Genomic DNA, 20,643 nt, shown 5'->3' on the forward strand with positions numbered 1-20,643 from the left:
CTTTTTATCTTATTTTATTTTCAATTTCCCATGCTTCCTCTCTCCCTTATCTCAGCCTTCCTTCACATTCCTGAAGCATTCCAGAAATTCCTCATGGCAAAACTAAAATAAAGCAACAGTTATGCCTGCCTTCCTCAGGAAGGCACTAGAATTGCAATTTAAGCCGAGATTTGAGAGAACAGCTGAGACCTACTACAGATACTGAAAAAGAAGGAGAAAGGAGCCACTGATACGAGAAACACAGACGCAAAGCCATGCCTTATTTGAGGGACATCTAGTTACAGGACCATGTTAAGGATCAGACACTAAGGGTCTGATATGTGCTTTATCATGTACAACTATGAATAACCACCTGGGGACTAACCAGTGCATCGCATGAGAAAGTGCACTATAACCTGCTGCTCCCAGGGAGAACTGCTAACAGAAGGCATGGAGCCCACTATGGCAAAGCAGCCAGGAAACAGTGATACAGTCACACAGGGCAGGAGAGAAAAGAAAAGCATCTGATTATGTCATTATATAGCAACATATATGTAAGAGGGTGAATTCAAACTGTCGTGGTAATATTACAGCCAGTGTTTGATTCTGCAGCCATAAAACACTTCTAAAAAAGATGGCTTAAAATTTCCAACAGTTGGTTTTCTTCGGGAAAATTATGGCGTGTTCTTTCCCCCTTTTAAAACAAACCTAGTGCCAAACTATCACAAGCTAAATTTGGATGGTTCTGCAGTTGCTCACCCAGCAAGAAATTTTGTTTCTCACACAAACACCTTAGCTTGAAGCATGATTGTATTGTCTTTATTTTCCATCAAAAGCTAAATACACAGTGGTTTGTCTTGAAATATTATGTATCTTCCTCCTTTCTTTGCCACTCCATGCAGAACCAACCAAATCACTGTAAAGCATGGTGGAAAGACGCCAGATGAGAAGGTCCAGCTGCCATGTCATCTTCAGAAGCAGCACCAGGATGTGCTCTTCAACTCCCACAGGCACAGGTTGGGGGGACTGATTTAGTGTTGATCTGGTCCAGTTTCAAAACTACTGGCCAGGTATTCCTTCTCCCTCCGTGCCCCACACAAATGTAAGAAGGCAATGCTTTCCCTGTAATCCTCTCCTTCCTCACCTGTAGCAGAGGCGGAGGGCAGGAAACTGCAGTACCTGCAGAATACAGCAAGGTTTTGAATTTTCTTTTCTTTCATAATGTGAAACAGGCCCTACTAGTGCCCTAACATTATTGTGGTATAGTTATATTAGAAAAGCATCAACCTTTATTGCACATCAATGAGACTGACAGCTAGAGTAGCATCACAAAAGCTCCTGGCACAGAGTAAATGGGAAAACCTGTGAGACTCCATAGCTAGTCGTCTTCTCTCCCCATGTATACACATCGCATTGCAGGTGGAGGGATTGTGGCTCCACAAAAATCAGCCAAATCTTTCTGTGCTACTGCTGCAACTCATGGTATGATTCAAAACCTTCTGAAGACAATAGCTAGACTTGCAACAACTTCTGGGCCCTTTGGATCACGACCCCATTTAATCAACAGCTTCCACATATGTGTGAAAGTTTAGGTGTGCTATGAATGGTGAGAAGTGATCTGAACATACGCAGGACTGTAACACTGTCATATGTATCCCATAGAGCATCCCGCACAGGGCTGTGCAGAGGGTGCTATGACTCCCTTACAATTCTCTTCCTCCCTCAGTACTAACTTAACTCTGCGTTTATGCTGCAACCAGCCACTCCAGGCTTGTGCCTCTTTACTGTAGAGGACCCACCTCAATTCTGCCAAAACCATAGGACTTCCTGGTGTGTTGTTATGGAAAGCAGAGACATTGAGTGATGTTTGGGAAAAAACAAAAGGCAGGCAGAAAAACAGTTAGATATCTGAGTGGAAGGTAAGAACAGAGAATGGAAAGACTGACAGAGAAAAGAGAAGACAAGAACACCTTAACAGGTTAGGAACCACTGGGCTTAGGCAATTAGGTCTCATGGAAAACTGCATTCCTTCTCAAGACACACCGGGAAGACTCATGCAACAAAGCTCACTTTTCTCTCTACCTTTAGCAGAACAGAAATAAATTACATCCCTTTTCCTATCATTTCTGGGGAAAAAAATGCCATGGAAGAAATCAAGCTCAGTTTTATTTCAGAAAATGCCGAAATTGTATGTTGGAGTACTCATATCTGATCAGGCTAGAATGAGTAGGCATGAGGAGACTTTGTGAATTGGCGGAAGGATGTGTAGGCAGCCTCCTATACAACAACTGCACGGTTAGAAAGTATATGCAAGACAGTCTGACTGTGACTCAACCCATTAAAGTTCTGAAAGGTCTCTGCAGGATGCCAGCAATCTTCCTGCCTGCATCACCGGCACTCGCAAACAGCACATGCTCCTCCACTGTGACTTCTGAAAGCTCCAAAAGGAAAAGGACTCCCTCTTTTTAACCTCCCCAAAAGCAGCAGCTCACATAGCTGCTGGAGAAGAAGTGTCTCTGCATCGCAGCTGTGTGAATAACCGATTTTCCAGCTAAGTAGATGCAGGGGAAAGGAGATTTTCTACTCCTGACCCTAAACCAGCTCAATTTTTCATTTTCAGGTAATCAAAATAACTCTTGGCGCAACCAAAGTCCAAATGTTGTTTTGATTTGGAACATTTTAATAACTTTTAAAATTTGTTTTCAATACAAGAAGAGAAAATTTAGGAGCATACCACTAAATATCTTACACATCATTCACAAAAATATAGTAGCAATGGATCCATTATAAAACATACCAAGGGATTAATAAACCCAACTTTTCAGCATGTATTTCAAAACTGGTTTCCCACCCTGGTGACAATATTTTATACTGAAAATTTTACATTCAATATCTAAAAATTATTTGCAGGAAATAGATAAAATCAGTGGGAGAAGGGATAAACCTCTTCTATAGATGAGGGACTTGAATTTCAGGCCACAGTAAAACAATCTCTTTCCAAGGAACACTTATTTTCCCCTACACATATGAAGAACTCTAATAAATGGCAAAGAATTGGGCATAAACTTGGGTAGCCAGCTGTGCAGAATCCAAATAGGTGGATAGCCAATGCTCAGACCCAGAGCTGCTAAGTTTATTTGCAGTTTCTGCCTGAAGCACCAATCTCTTGTGCTTAAACAAAATGAAGAGACACAGTGTGTGTCTTCTCAAGGCAGAATCTCACCCCAAAGAAGCAGTAAGACCTGCTAGAATATGGCTGGTCATAAGCACAGAAGAAAAATATAGACAAGTCACCAACTTGTCAGTCACCAAAAGCAAATTCATTAGAATGAGAAATATGGACCCCACCAGAGACAATGTTGTATAGGACTTTGTGACTCAGCTGACTTACTGTGAAATACAATAACCTCTAAGTAAAATCCTACACTTGCTCCCAGATGAATGTCATCACTATAGTTAGACGCCTGTGAGGAAAATGTAAAATAAGGGAATATTTCAATGTTACTGCATTAGAAGCTAAGGTGTGGTTGCTGTAAATTCATTTTACGCAATGGCATCTGCTCTTTCTGCCTGGCAATACTGTTAAATGAGCCAAGATCCAAGATGAATGGCAGTCCACTCACAACTGGAGCAGTAGCTTTGATTTTGCTGCCTGCTATCAAGAACACCTGAACGAACATTGACTGCACACATAGGGGTCAACCTATCAAAACTGCAAAGCTAGTGTTCCTATAGAAGCATCCCAGGCACAAACATGGCACATTTAAACACAGGACAACTATCAAATTTCTCTTTTTGGGTTACAAATAAAAGGAGCACTCCATTTTGGTTCCCTTAGCCTGCACTTCACATCAAATTAAATAAATATCATTATTTTGCATCAATATTAGCAATCACTGAAGTGCATGCATGCAAAAAACAAAACCAGGCAAATGAATGCACACCTACAAACACATGTGCATACAAAATATTTCCGTTTCATATATTTATACCTCTCTCCTCATTGTATCTTGAAAACAAAATGGATCTGAATAGTCTTACACCACAAATTCCCAAACAAATCAATGACAAAGCACCAATAAATCGAGATACTAATAGCAATGGTGGCATAATAGTATTTACACGGAAAGGTTTTTCCTCAGACCCTTCTTACACTCAGGAAAGTTTTGAAGGCACACTGCTACAAGTTACCAGTAAGAAAACCCTCAAGATGTCTGCACTGAATAAAGTCTGTTTTAAATGGCAACTTATAATTTTATTTTTAAAATTAGTAGAACGTGAAGCTGAAGTAGTTTTGGAAAGGAGCAAATTGGAACCAAAGGGGGACTTGTCTGCTCCAAAAGAACAAAAAAAAAAAAAAAAAAATCATCTGTCACAAAGCTTTATTCCAATCATTTTCTTCACTGTTAACTTTAATTATACACTCTGACTGTCCTATAATTATGTAGCTTGGGAAGCTGCCAATTATTTCCTGTGGAAAAATTTTAAAATTTCTTGCAGAGATTCAACATTACTTCCATCAATGCATTCCATATACTATGTCACCACCTTTTAAAAGCAAAGCCTCTGACAATAGCAATTGATTATTTAAGTGGAACATGAAAAAAATGCAGTGCGTATCAGTCACTGACAGCACCAGACAATTAATAAAAAAGAGAAAGAAAAGCTAACTCAACAGGAAACTAATTCAATAGGAAACTTTTTAAAAAATCCAAATGATAGCTAAGGACACCACACAATCAAAGAAAACATGGCGTTTTTTTCCTCTCCACTAAACAACCTTTCTTCTGGAGGCTCCAGTCATATTGTATAGTAAACAAAAAAATTAGATTAAAAAAACCAATTAACTCAAAGTCTAAATAAAGAAAAACAACACTGTTTATCTGAAGGAAGACAGCAAGTAAAGAAAACATATTACTGTAATTTCAGGAATAAGTATCCAACAGGAAAAAGGTGAATGAGAGAAATGGATTGTGGGGAAGTAGGTAAAAAAGAATCAAACAGGGAAAAAAAGTTTGGTTATTTTTGTTTCCTCCTTCACCATGTGACACCCATGTTTTCACCTTGAAATGCCTTCTGCTTTCAAGATGCAGAGTTACCCATCTGCTCCACTGCCTTCATACCCATGTTCTTCAACACACTGCAACTGTATTTACTCTTCCTATGAATACTTTTGTTTGCTACTGGTCTTTGAAGCCCCACTGCTGCCCCCCCGAAGGGCACTTCAGTTTCAGACATCCTTCCCACCTAACTAATCCATCTATTATGCAAATTGTTTCTAAGCAGAATCACTTATGAGAGGCAGAACAAGGAATGAAAAGGGAAGAGATTACGTATTGCCTGGCTTCTCTTCTAACTTCTCCTTATCCATTTTTTTCAGTAATACAAGAAGACACCTTACTAAGAGCCATGCAGCTGGGGCACCCTAAGAACGTGGCAGGTCAGACTGCAGTGATTTGGGCTGCCCATTAAAATGCAGCACTGCCAATACACTCAGTGAAACCATCATGAATTCCTGAGAGTGTCTTTGCTTCATATACCACATTCTGTCAGGAGAAACTTCGTATCTTCCAAGTTTGTTTCAAACCAACTCTGGTTTCCAGTCTCAATTTTTAATTACTGCACAGCTGTCCTGGTTTTAGCTGGGGTAGAGTTAATTTTCTTCTTAGTAGCTGGTACAGTGCTGTGTTTTGGATTTAGGGTGAGAATAATGTTGATAAGACACTGATGTTTTAGCTGTTGCTAAGTAGCGCTTATCCTAAGTTAAGGATTTTTCAGTTTCCCATGCTGTCCTGGTTTCTGCCAGCAAGCAGGTGTACAAGAAGCTGGGAGGGAGCCTAGCCAGGACAGTTGACCCAAACTAGCCAAAGGGATATTCCATACCATGGAACGTCACGCTCAGTGTATAAACAGGGGGGAGTTGGCCGGGGGGGCGGATCGCTGCTCAGGCATCAATCAGCAGGTGGTGAGCAACTGCATTGTGCATCACTGGTTTGGGGTTTTTTTTCCCTTTTTTCCCCCTCTCTTCTTTTTTGTTATATTCCTTTTCATTACTATTATTATTATATTACATTATTATTATTGTTAGTATTATATTTTACTTTAGTTATTAAACTGTTCTTATCTCAACCCATGAGTTTTACCTTCTTTCCCAATTCTCCTCCCCATCCCACTGGGACCGGGGGGGGAGAGGGGGGAAAGGGAGCGGCCGCGTGGTGCTTAGCTGCTGGCTGGGGTTAAACCATGGCAACAGCACACATATTATCTCATTTTGGGGCTTAGGAATTAACCCATGGTACAGCAATCAACTGTATTGCAAAGGGCGAAGTTGAAAATAATTTCTCCTTCTAGGAACCAAAATATTTCCTAGTATCAACAATGAAAAAAAGAGAAGAGCTCCTGTCAAGCAAGTTGTTCAGTATGAAAGTATTATTTGTAGAGCTAACAATTTCTTGTGGAAACTTAACCTTGACCACAGAGAGAATTTTTGTTAGGGTATAGGAGTAGAAATATATCTGAAAAAATAAGCACGGTCAACAGGCTGTACAAGTAGAGCAAACTGGTGTTGTGGGAGCTTTGGGAGCCAAAGGCCATGAAGAAAAAGTAATGTTAGGTGTGAAATAAGGAATTCAAAATTAGAAGGAAACAGGCATGACAGGGCCCACAGGAAACTACTGTACACCAGCTAGTAAGTCAAGCAGATGAGAAGAGAGAAAGTAGGTACCTTTTGCGATCAAAGACTAGCAACGCTGTAGGAGCTGCGCAACACCGTTCATCTCAGAGGCGGTCAGCATGCTGTTAACATGACAAGGTGGACCACCGCAGATGAGTGAGCTACCATGCCAGCAATGCTAGTATAAGGACTAAGTAGAACTACTCAGGAAAGATGGGTAGGCTAACACACTCCCAAGGTGCATTAACAGTTCTCAAAGCAGCTTTGGGCAAGCAATTTAATCTGAGCGTGCCTCAGTATGACATTTCTAGTGTATGTGTATTCTTTCTCAGGCGGGAAATATATGAGGCACCCAGACACTCTCCTAACAGGAACTATACAAGAATAAAAACAGGCGTCTCAAAATAACAGCAAAAATTCTCAGTAATGCAGCAGCAAAAATACTGCATTATAGAAACAAAGCTGAACCAGCAACAAAGTCCTTTCTAAAGAGTGGCTAATTGCGTGCTACACTGAACCCAATTTTTAAGACAGCATTTGCAACATAAAAATGAAAAATAAGAAAAAATTGAGAGATGTCAATGAAAGCTCCATTTCAACAGAATTCCTGTTCTCTTTAAATTCTTTCAGATTTCTTTAAAACATAACCGTCTCATTTGGGAGCACTGGCTACCCCTACTAAGTATATTCTCCAAACCTAGAATTTTTAAAAGAAGCCTAAGTAGCAGCATGGTCTAGACCTTACCAAATTTTAATGAGGAACAGTAACCAATTCTCTTTTTATAAACAAAAACACAATTCAACATAGTTTATCCAGTATGTGAAACAGCCCTTAATTTCAGGGGTTTATAGGGGTTGATAAATATCGCTGTATTGCATACTACCATAGTTTCTTTTAACAGTTATTGCCAGATTCAGACTGAGGAGAAAGATATATTTAAAGAGCAGATCTTACAATCTTGTGGTCTCCTATTATGTCCATGGATCATCCTGGCCTGGATATCAGCAGGCCCTTTACAAACCTATTAGAGCTTTGACACTAATCTTCTTTGAGCAAAAACTAGATGATAATGCATATTAAAAGTTCACTCTTCACTTTGTAGTAGAAATGATTGGTGTGTCTACTGTCTCCTTGTTATACACAACCTTCTTTAAGCAGGTCTGTAAGTGTGCTTTTTCTTGAGGAGTTAAACCATCCCTACTATCTCAAGACACTGGCTTTCTAGACTATCCTCTACTCTCATCTGTGCTTGCTAGGTTTACACTTGGCAAATATTTGATTTCAGTAAAGGTCAGGAAAAGTTGTTCTATTCAGAGGCAGGTATTATTCAGCTGTATGCCTCTTCTTGTAAGGATGCAACACGTAACTTGCTTTAACTACCCTTGAAATAAGAAATGTAACAAGTGGAGTGGGCAGGAACGGGTGGTGCAAGTGAATCATGATGCTTTTTACCTATTTTTCTCCAAGTATTACCTCACCTACAGCAGTAGTTTTAGTTGGGAGCATCTCAACTCTCAGGACACTGCCAACTCAGTCGCTTATCAAGGCATTTGCTCATCAAACTCTCCTTTCCACAGAAAACCCTGGCAGTTTTTGGTAGACTTAGAGCAGGGCAGAGAATTCTGCACAATTACTCCTTTCTGAGCTCATAGACATCCATCACGCATCTGAAAAAGGCACAAGCTCATCTCCCTTCTCTTTGCAGGCCTAAGCAAAAAGGAATATTTGCAAAAAGTAATATCTATAATATTTGACTCAGCAATGACAGACTAGACAGCTGTACAGCCTTCTCCCAAAGCTTTTACAGACTTATGTCATGTTTTAGTGCTATGCGGTTTGCTTTCCTAGAGTGTGTTGTTAATGATATCTGGATTCTGAACCTGCTCTTCAAAGTCAACTGTAAACAGGACATAATCACTGTGAACAGGCAACTGCACAGATCTCAAAGACGAGAAGAAGCCTTACCCGTATATAAGCATCCTGGTGATGTTTAGCAAAGTACAGCATGTTGTCGAGGGCTAGCATTCCTGGAGGGGTCTGCGTAAAATCCATTGCTGGGTTTACATGATTCTGTTAGAAGATAACAAGATCACTCAATTAGCATCTTTACAAAAGCTATCAGCTCCCCAGTGATGTGCACCTTGTTAGCATGCTGTGCCAAAAAGTCCATCAACAGAGCTCTTTTTGCTGAGCAGAAAACTCTTAACAAGGAAATGGTCCATGCCTCAAAGAACTTTAAAGCCAAATGCAAACACTACGGAGGCTGGCATGTCAGTCATTCAATTCTGTAGCTACGGAATGGAGTTTCCTAAAGGTTGAGTGCTTTAGAAGCACAGACCTCCAAGCCCTTCATGGCATATAAACTCCTCGGTGGTACTACAGACTAAAAGTACTATTTACATGAAAATGCATATATATACACACACACACAGACACAAACAGTCACCGAAACACCTATTTATACAACTGCTATGGAACAATTTCAAATAAACCACGAAAAGGAGAAAAAAATACTAGATTCAAAAAGCTATATTAAGTCTATTGGATCTTGTGGACTCCTGAACACAAAGGGCCTCAGACAAAAGCGTATGAAATTAAACAGATTCACCTTGTGGAATTCAGGTAAATTTTTTGTTACGTTCTGAATCTATGAATTTCAACTCTGGAATTAATGAATGAACATACCAAATATAACCAAAACTTGTTAGCTTCCACATGCACCTACAAATTTAAAATGTTCGGTTTCACACACTACATGAAAAACTACATTTGCTCAAAATATTCATTAACCCAGTTCATCTTGCGATCAGATGGAATGAAATGTACATTTGAATAAGTTCCATGTAGTTCATGGTTTAGCTATGAACATTTGCCTGGCTACAGACAGGCTCAAAAACACCACAGAAGCTGCTCAGAAAAACAAAGACCCAAGAGTATGTCTCCATCAAAAAATGCCTATCGTCTTTTATCAGTATCACCTTTGCAATGTCTCCAGGTCCACTCAACATTCTGACACAGAAAGACTTCCCTAGTCGCTCTGCAATGGCATTTCTATTCTGCAAGACCCAGCTGACAGAGACTTTAAAAGTGCATTTACTAGCAGAAAACTGACTGGCAAAGATCAGCACAGATTTCTTCTTCTATCAGTTTGTTTCTGCTGTGTGCTCAGGGTCTGATTCACCCACCTCACTGACAAAAGCATGGGTTTTACTACTTTTCCTCCTGTTGAGTCTGTCAGGCCATAAAGTTGTACAAATGTGAGATTCTACTCTCTTGCCTGTCTTTAGACGTATGATAGGTTGGATTTAGCCAGTCAATAATTCATAGTCACATGAAAGACTGGAAATATTAGAAAGACGAAGTTATACATTAAGATGACCGCTGCAACTTTAAAAGTAGACAAAGATTTTGGGCTGAAGATGGCATGCACAACCTGTTCATTTTACATCTCCGGCTTAGGAGAACTGGTGTACAAGCAAAACAATCATAGGCTCATAATTTTGCAATACGGAATCAAGAGGATGTCTGGAATCCTAGATTTTATATGGAAATATCTATGCAGCAGATATTTCAGAAGGGTAGTAGTCTAGGGTGGGAAAACAAAGACTTGCTCAGTTGTGTTTTCCAAAAACTCATCTTTTTTAAACTTTTTTTTTTTTTTAAAAACTTTCATCTGTTCATCTGAATGACTAACAAAAGCCCTTCATGGTTATTTCCCCAACTCAACCTTCCATCTTCCACGTGATACATTTATCAGTCAGAATAGTGAAAATCAGTACAAGACTGCTTCACACACATCTCAAGCTCAACAGACTTCAGCTTCTGGGAGGAGAGAACTTCCCACAATTTTCAAGCATTCCAGAAAGTGCATATTAAGAGATGCTGAGTCTGGCAGACACACAAATGCCCCCCACCCCAAACCCAGCACGAATATCTTAGCAGACCCTTCTATGCATTTGAAACCACCCTCATTTTGGGCGTAAAGTACAAGTCCTGGGGAACACCACTTGATACTTAGCCTTGCCATGAGGTACATTTCCTTGGGAAACTTGTTGGGTAGCTGTCAACAAGGAACCATACAGCACCAGTTTTACAATGCCTTTTGCAAGTAGAACTTCAGCATAGGGCTGCACATACTCTTTTCATCCCAAACTATAGCACAGGCAGAGTATACTTGGATAAGTACCTGGCAAGCAGAAAGGGTATCAAGACCCATTTACCTTTCTCCAGCTACTAAAATACTAGCACTCGTTTCACTGGTATTTACAAGCAATGTTAAAATAAAAGCAGGACACTGAAATAAAAAGGCTGACCTACTGTTGCTTGACTAGTTCTTTCCTTCATCCCATTCTATATCTCAAATTATATAGAAATGTCGACAAAAAACACTGAGGGTATGAGAAATCTCACAACATTTAGTAAGGATGACTCATCTTGTCTCTTACCATCACTACTAGTTCTATGTTCAATCAGAAAAGACACCTCTCCATCACTTACTACTTTTTCTCCAAGTCAAGTCTATAAACCCAGCTATTTTCAGTTGTTTGTTTCAAAAGTTTCTGTCACTTTGGATCCCAGGATAACTAGGGCTTGATCTTCAGCTCTGTTAAGTCAAATAACTGGAGATATGTCAGCTGATAATAGCTGAGGATCCACAAGACAGTTCTGGCATGTGTGAGACAATACATTATCTTCAATTATTCTTCAAATTCAAAAGGAATGCCAGCTGCTTTGTTCCCTTCCTTCCTCCTCCCTCCCCCTAAAATCATCCTTTTCTTAACATGTTGAATGTTTGTGGTGGAAATATTAACTTATTGAGAGTGGGTTTAGAAAGGAGATACAAAGCTAAATTATCTAAAATGCTGTAGTGAATAATTCAGAAGTATGCAAACACCTCCACCTACAACATAATTTATTAAATATATGGAACACAACGCTTCAGGCACATTAGTTGTATCTGTTTAGTATAAAGTCTATTGCATTCTTCTCCTTATAAAAAGCCAAGAGTAAGAAATACAAATGGAACAGATTTGTTACCTCCAATTTTTCAGATTTTTTTTATTTTTTCCACCAAACTGAGCAATATCTATGCAACTTTCAGCTTCAGCATCTGAGTGGTATTTAACAGCTTACGCTCTTATACCATACATGTTAACATACCAAAAGCATCAAGAATTTGTTACCCAGCTCAGTAGGATACTGTGGGAATGAAAATTCATTCTTTTGGATAAGATGTAAACCCAAAATCATGTCTGCTTATGCCATTAAAAAAAAAATCATGTGGCACGTTTCAAAAGATTACAGCTATTCTGGATAAATTCCAGTGCAGTAATTATATCCAGACAACCTAGCATTCTCATGCAGTCCTAGCTGTGTAAAGCTTTCTTCTCTGTCCTGAATGGCTCCACTGTCTTACTTTTGGCTTCCAAGGCAATCTCCGAGGGATGTATAGATTTCAGTCGTAAGAATGTGTCCTCGCACTAAGACGCCTAATCACAGTAATGGTGTATTGTCTGTACATAACTGCTAATGAAATAAGCACCGCTCATTCCTTATATTATTCCTAACAACAGTATCTTCCACGTGAATATGCTGAAGCACAGAAATAATTTATTTCCCTGCATTCCTAGCCTATTAAGACTTATTTCTGTCTTGACAGATATTGACAGCTTATCACAGATTTTGCATCAGTGCTATGTGCAGCTATGTAAATCAGTTGCCAAGTCATGCTAGTTTGTCCCAAAAGCTGCTTGCAGTAGGCACTAGACCCAGTAGTAACTGTTCTACACAGAAGAGCAAACTTCTGTTTTCCCAACCCCAAAGCAGCTCAGGTGAAGCACTATTCTGTATGCCTCACTTCTGTAGGTTTGTATGACAAAAACACTACAGAAGTTCCCAGGGAGAAATTAGGACTGTAAAAGAACTGATGATAGAAGAACTTCAGAACATCTGAAAAGGAAGAGTGCAATTTAAAAGGTGTTGATCTAAAATGAACCCTCTCAAAACTGGTCATATTTTTTCCTACAGAAAAAGGAGCAATCTGTCTCCAAAGACAGTGCCAAGGACAGTAATCACTTTCTCCCATCTTCAATTACTTGCACTTACTCATTTTCTTCTTTCTTTTAAATCTAAACCATGGTTCTGTGGGCTAGGAAGGAAAGCAATCACTTGGTTCTACAGCACCTACGCGAAAACCTTCCCTGGATCAAATGACGAAATCACAGTAGTACGTACATGGATGTTTGTTCATAAGAACTCAGGATCAGGAGGGTGGGAACTTTTTAAGTGATATTCACAGTGAATTATGAATTAATAAACTTATGTTGGAAGTATCAACGAGCACACAACCTCAGCATTTACCCCTTCCCTAAATAATCCTGAAGTTTTACACACAAAATGTTCCCATCTGTTCATTTACACAAGAATTACAAATATGAAAAAATGCTACATTAAAAAAAAAATTTTTGAAGAGGTAGTCAGCTAAAATTCTTAATGAGGAAGTAATTTTGTCTTTTTATTTAACAGCACTATATTCAAAGAGATGATGATGCACACAACTTCCACCATCCAATTTAATGAGATATAACAGTGACTTGGGAATTTTCAACCTCTATGTATTCAATGAAAGCAAGAACTAACAAACAGATTTGTTTTTCTCTTGATAACCCTTTAAATATGCAAATGTGCTTTTTTTTTTTCCTTCCAAAGCCAATTTCTTTTATTTTCCAACAGAACTCTATGATAGAATGAAAATGTATCTGGAGGATCCCTGAATTTAAAATAATAATAATAATAAAACCCCCGTCTACCTCAAGTCAGAAGTATCCAAAGCTCAGCAACTGCTATATCTTTGAAAGAATATGCAGAAAATTTTTTACGATACTTTCCGTGCAAGTCATTTAAATCACATCCCCATTACCCCACCACATATAAAGAACTCCAGTATATTTCTACTGCATATAGTTTTCATAAAGACTTACAAATTATGTTTGCATACGACGATGGTAGTTTTTCCTTTAACTAACATATTTCTAGCTTTTTCCAGCTTTGTGTTTCAGCAAATATTTGGCCATTTCTACCTGCTTAACTTTTTTTTTATTTTTTTAAATGACAGCTTTGCAATACATATCAGTAGACTGCAAATGTTATCCTCCAATAATAAAACTCACTCCAATCTACATAACATGTTAAGCAACAGCCTTTCTGGATCAAGTTTGACCTCCCCAATATAAAACTGACCTTCTCAATAGCAAAGAAATCATAAGCACAATCTGCACATAATTTGCCCTATAAAAGATAAAAAAATCATAATTTGACTACTGTATTCCCTCAATTCACTGAGCTACTATGTAATCTAATGTAATGCACCACAGAGCTTTACATAGGTCACCACTAGAAATCCGTCCCAATCATGAATGGATGCTATGGTGGTCAGAATTGCAAAAATCTGAATGTTATGGTGGCGTAACTAAATCAGCTAAAATAATCAGATAAAACATAACAGGGCGTGTCAAAAAACAAGCACTGCATATTTTCAGCCATGAATAAATTACACGTTGTGAAGCAAGACAAAAAGCTCTTGCATAATGCTTTGTTTTTTATACATACCTATACGATAGCTTTACAGTTACATGGAGCTAATGCTTTGGATTCCAAGGTCTTAGGCCCTATAGACTGCCAACAGTTTGAAAGCCTGAAAGAATCTAAAATGAGTGCTATAACTTAGAGTGATCACACCTTGTCCAATGCATGACAACTATGAACCACCTTTCAGGTTTTATTTTAGTTAATAAGGACAGACTTTAGAGTTGGATACATGTTTAGCACTTCACAGATTGTTGACTACTTATTATTGAAGCAATGTTTTCTGGGCAAATGAAGTTAACAAGCAGTAGCAGCAGTAACAGGTCATGTACTCTCTCAGGGATATTTAAAATGAATCAATGGGACATCGTCATTTCAATTACATTTTTTTCAGCGTGGGAAATGACTACCAGATATCTCCCAGTATCCACTAAGTTAACGGAATAACTGAATAAGCAGTCAAACATCCACTCGCAGATCTAGCTAGACTGGGTCAAGAAACTAAAAGCCATACTAGTTTATTACTACTCCACACTTGAGATTACCCGTTCATTTAACAGCCACGTCAACGGACCCTGCCAGATTTCCTGTCTCATGCTTTTGGCCAAAGTCAGTCCGCTTTAGATGAAACTGCTGCTGTACAGGGCGTGAGCTAACCCAGATGGCTTTCACTGCAGGGAATTAGGGGCCGTTCCCAGGAGACTTTCTAGTGGCTCAACTGAAAGGGTGTGAGGCAGGTATCCCTCCAGCCAGGGCAGCTGGAGAGCAACCAAGGGCTACAGCTTTTCAGATAGCTCCAGGTCTTCCAAAATCATCATGGAAGTATATTACCCACGTTCTGGCCAGCAAGCAATTTTTGTGTTGTTTGAACTATAGCAATCAAGAACTACACCAGGATAAACTGGCATGGAGCATCCCCAACCTAGAGTGTTATAAATACAGGCCTTTTTATGACCTTGGAACATGTCAGGAGATCGACTGGTTTAATTTTACCAGTGTCATTAAAGCAGTTTGCCTTTTCTACATAGACAGGATGTAAGGCACGAATTCTCATCCTGCTCAGCAGGACAATTATCAAGCTAGCAAGACAACAGTCATGTGAGAAAACAGTGTGAACAGTGCTAGCAGGAACAGCGAGCCAAAAAAATTAATCCATCTAAACTTGAATATTGTAAATAAACACAGATTAAATGTTTGCAACTAGATGGAAGTCAGACACGACAGAATCAAAATTTACCTGAGTAATTTTATCTCTGTGAATCCTATCAGACGTGTAAATTAGTTAGACTTAGTGTTCCTAAGTCCAATTTCGGCATGAAAAGCCTTTTCTGAGCTCAGGTAAGCTTAATGTCTGTTGAGTAAGGTACACCGTGACTTGCACTCATTATTTAAGCATAAGGGCTGGCACTGTTGGTATACTGGTGTACAAGCATTAACGGTCCTGACTGAGGGTTCAAAGACTACTTCAGGAGAAACTCAGAGCTCTTCAACAGGCATTCTGTATAAAAGTTAAGGAAATGATACAAAATAGTTAACAAGTGTATATAAATACATATTTTAGCTTATGGCCAAAACATGAGTTGCATAGCCTATCAACAAGAAAAAAAAAGAATCTCTAGACCTTTTTATTAAGTAAAATGAAAGGTTCAACACCAAGTTCTGCCAAATCTTGGGCTGCTTGAATCAGAGACTTCTAAGCATAAGACTACTAGGAGAGTATCTTTTTGATTGTTTTAGTTACACTTCAGGCAGTTTTATCCAAACTTAACCGTTGTGACATAACGTTTGCCTCTGTAATTAAGGTGTATTAATTAAAACACCTTTCAGTTGTGGTTTCTTTTAAAGAAAAACTATTTAAATTATAAGCAATCGAGTAAAATCAGGGTAAAAATCATCATTAGAATTTTCCCAAGGATGTGTATCTACAGGGAACCACACGTGAAGCAGCCCACTTAATTGCTGCAGTTGCCTCTCCCATACATCATCACTCAGAAGACTTGAGTGAAACTCTGAATGGGATCCTTCCTGCTCTAACAACTATCAGCTCCGGTAAATGATATGCTGCTTACGTACTATGGTAGGCATGGCACAACCACAGAACAAGATGACCGGCACTCCATTTGTGCAGTGAACTATACTTCCCCTGGAACTTCATTAATAACGACGACTGCGGTGGCTGGGGACATCCCTGCATCCTTACAAGCCGAGTTGCTTTGAGAACAGTGAGCTTTGCAAGGAACCTAAACCCAGTGCCAAGTATTACAAAGGTAAGTTGGGATAGAGCTTGCTCTCCTTTTAGATATTTCTGTTGAAAAGTTTCACATTTTTCTTTTTCAAGCAAGCTAGCTAAAATGGCTGTCATGTGCAAAAGGAAAGGGCCAGGCTGTATCTAGTTCAAACAAAGAGTAGAGAGAAGTCAGCCCTGTGTCTGAGAAAACTCCACTTCAGAATGAATCAGCCATGTGAATCTACTGGCTGCCTGGCAGCCAGATACAACAGCTGTCAAAATTTAAAACCGGGGAACTGAGCTGAAATGTCATCTGTGGCTAGGCATACGGACTCACAGTCCTAGGTAAAAAAGCCTGCTGCCACTACGGAGCTCTGTGGTTCACACACTGCCAATTCTTCTATTACTTGTGACCAGGTCAAGCTTCCAGTAACCACAGAGGACAAGCTGAAAACTAATCTACAGTAAAGGAACTGTCAACATCTATGATATTTTAGCTACCTTTGGACATACATCCCCACATACAAAATGACTAGGTCTACGGTCAAATCTCCCCCCTGCTTGAGTACAAACAGCCAAGCTTTGTAGATGTCAGAGATGAGTTTGGAAAAAAGTATCAATCTCTCCTAAAACCTTTGAGTCTGTACTTCTGTCTTAAGTCAACAATAGCCTATGGCCATCCTATAGCATACCCTCATCTGCCCTCAGTACTGAGATAATTAAAAAAAAGACAAAAAACCACTGGATCCATTTATTGGGGAATTTCAGTTCACTTTACTTCCATTTTTCTTTGCCTCCCTCTACAGTAATGTGAAGTTCTTGTGACTAGAGCTGTGCTCTGCAAATGCAGGTATGTTTTGCACGTCTGGGCATTGGTCTGCTCTGCCTCCAGTTTCCTCCAGACAGACATTAAAAAGAGGATGGAGCTGCACCAAAATGTAGGAAGATTTAAGAAAATTAAGGAATTTTTAGAAGAACACTTACCATTGCCACTCATGTAGGGGCTGTGTAACAAGATGACTACATCGAACAATCAAAATATTCAGAATTCAGATATGAAGGTGTTTTTAATTTGGGGAAATAATTCAGTTATTCACAAATGAGTTGCTTTTCTCCCCCTTGTCTTTTAATTCATTCACAGGCCTAAGTTAATGAAATCACATATTCAAAGAGAATGTCTGTAATTCTTTGTAACTGAAGAAAATCTAAATAAAGAAACCATAAACTAAAGAAAATCTAAAGAAAATCATAAATACTATGCTATTTACTGTCCTTTAAATCTTACAATAGGCAAAAAAACCTTAGAAATGAGAGGAATGAGAACAGAGCGATATGTACATTTAAGTAACATACATGTCTGTTTGCATGCATGTATACACTGGAAAATTGCATAGGCTTAAAAAAACCCCAAAACTATTTGCCGTAATTAACATTAAATTGAATTTACACTGTTTCACAAAACTACCATCACTTCAATATCAAGCAAGGGTTTGTGTGGAATCAGCTATCCAAGTCAAGCCTTGTGAAACAGATGAAGCCCACACTACAAAAGAAGAGAGATGTCATTATGTCTGACCAGTTTTGGGGGGCCTGTTTCTTCATCTTATTTTTTTTGTACCCAAATTCTGAGGCATGTGCAGCACGTAATATCCAAAGAAAGATGCCCAAGATCCATCTCTAAGAGAAGGGGTCAGAAAACAATTAGCAGTAAAAGAATGCTTCTGTTGTGACACACTTGAAACAAACTACTCAGCCCTACTACATTCAAATCCATGGAGCTTGCCTGCCCCCACGAGTTTATAACTGGGATGCACATAGGAAATGAGCAGCAAACAAGAAAACAATACAGTGAAATCATACATAGTATATAAAAAACATGCCAGAAATGCAATGTTCCATTGCCCCTAATTTTAAATTAGCACATTTACATTTGTTAGTGGATTTTCCTCAAGAGGCATACTTTTTCAAATCACAAGGAGTTTAAGATTTTTATTTTACGATTTCACAATTAAAAATATTGGAAATGTATAAAAATATTAAAAACCTTTTATCCTCCCTCTGCAAAATAACAGAACTTATCCTGTCATTAAGAAACTGATTTAAAGGAAGATTCCTCCAACTAATATTTATAATAAGCACAAAATGATCAAATAAAGTATTAAAAAATCAAAACACAAAAGAATTGAGATTATACAGAGTCAGTTCATTTCCCACAGACACACAGCCACAGATATTTCATTCTGATTAGTTTTAACTTCATTCTTAAAGTGATACTGAAAAGTCAAAGAAGGTTGGTAGCCCATCAAAATGGGATTTTTTATTATTATTTATTTATTTTTTTATCCTTTCTTTTAAATCTGTTCTCCTCTGGAAGGACTAAAGCTAAGAGGAATTCAGCAGTATACGGTAAAAGGCTGGTTTATTCATTTTAACAATGTGCAAACTGTTAGACCCCCATAGCTCCTGACAAACAATCCTGGTAAATCACATGAAGCTGCATGGTAAACAAGAACCGCGGCTTTAACATATGGATTTGCTGACCCCAGTTGTTGGTCACTGTAAGGATGCATCTGACCCAGGCGCCTCCTTCTGTGCAATTATTGGCTGAGATCAACAGTACCAAGTTTATATAAACTTAGTAGCTCCTCTAATACACAGACATCATCCACTGCATGCACCATAAGGTCAGGCTTTCCTGGTTACAACTGGTCCATGTTTGTTAATAAAATAGTTTCTCGGGTTTTCTCCCAGCCATTTAAAACCTCATGCCTCCAAACAGCAGTAATTCTCTTGCATCCTTCTGTTAGCACTCAGGATCAGCAGACAACAGTCTGATGATGAAGCAAAAATGCATTATCTTTGTTTGGATTTACTGATCAATTCACAGTTTTCATCTCCCATCTCATTTTTTGTCATTCTTCAGTATTTATTCCACACTGCAATCACACTTGGCTGAGAAGCTATGGAGTCACCTGACAGCATCTGCCGCTGCAGCCAGAGGAGATCACCCCTCTCCCTCGGGGGGTCACACCCCAAGCCATCCTCACCAGCTCTGCCCCACTCACATGAAGGACAACCAAGCCATTCCCCTGCTTGTGCTCAGCAGGCATCTACCCACGCTTCCTCGCACTGCTCAAAGTGGTTCAGGGGCTCAACATAAGAGATTTGCAGATCAAACGCTAACCCTGGGGGCTATCATCCTCTAAGTTATACCAGAGGAGACATCTCCCACAGCCACACATTGACTTGAACGTCTCAGCAAATCTAGACATCAGTGTGGAGAGTGGAGTTTCAGCATGAATTCTGCTAAGTTGCAAACCTCTGTGTGCAGTGCTTCATTCTATGTGCAGCAATCCTATTTCCAACACAGTCCCATGTTTCCACAACCTAGCACCAAATACATAGCACGACATGAAAGTGGAATGCTTCCTTTATGGCAAACAGTAACTTAAAACTATGAAACTATGCTTATGGGAAAGAATGCAGTAGGTCACACACCTATGGGCTCCTAACAGCACCAAGCACAGGATGGCTATAAGAGTAAGCTTGCGTCGCACCTCAGTGATTTCTGCCTCTCAGGTTTGGAAAGAGAATGATGCTTTGCTGCTATTGCTCACATTTGCAGAACATGGCCTGAGCTGGCAATCAAACGTAAGTTTTTCTGATTAGATCTTTAACTACCTTTACAAAATCTCTTTACAGATTTGCAGAGACTGTTGGAAAAAAAAAAAAAAAACAAACCACCCTAAAAAAACCAGATTGCAAGAAAGCATCCCTGTCACAGAGCTTACACAAGGCTGAAAAACACTCAGACACAGGAACAAACTATTATTTCAGAGGGAAAAAATATCTCACCACTAAGTGCCAGACAGAAAAGAGACTCTGCTTACAGTGTACTGTATAACAAACTCTAACATGCAAGCCAAATTAAGTAACTTTTTATTGCTCCCAGAGGTATCATTTAGCCTAAACACCAAACATCTGCTGGCATTCAACTGAGAAATGGGAATTTACAGCCCAGAACAGTTATTTCTACTATTTCTAAGGCTGAAATGGTTCTGTACCCATGCAAGTGAGCCACTGAACAACTTTTGTGAACAACCTACATCTGGTATGATGCTAGTGCCCTCTGCTGTGCAATATCACAAATTAGTTAGCAGCTTTCTTTTAAAATGAGGT

At 39.1% G+C, this 20,643-nt stretch overlaps 1 protein-coding gene across 3 annotated transcripts in view; it reads right to left on the reverse strand.

Annotated features, from left to right (window-relative positions):
* Positions 1 to 20,643, reverse strand: part of ELMO1 (engulfment and cell motility 1) — a 315,014-nt gene that overhangs the window by 163,224 nt on the left and 131,147 nt on the right. For all 3 annotated transcript variants that reach the window (XM_050891281.1, XM_050891283.1, XM_050891282.1), the window contains one exon: positions 8,619 to 8,723. In XM_050891281.1, the coding sequence (XP_050747238.1) occupies positions 8,619 to 8,723 (105 nt within the window). The remainder of the gene's footprint in view (positions 1 to 8,618; positions 8,724 to 20,643) is intronic.

The sequence above is a fragment of the Gymnogyps californianus genome, chromosome 2, assembly GCF_018139145.2.
Source record: "Gymnogyps californianus isolate 813 chromosome 2, ASM1813914v2, whole genome shotgun sequence".
NCBI classification, from domain to species: Eukaryota; Metazoa; Chordata; class Aves; order Accipitriformes; family Cathartidae; genus Gymnogyps; species Gymnogyps californianus.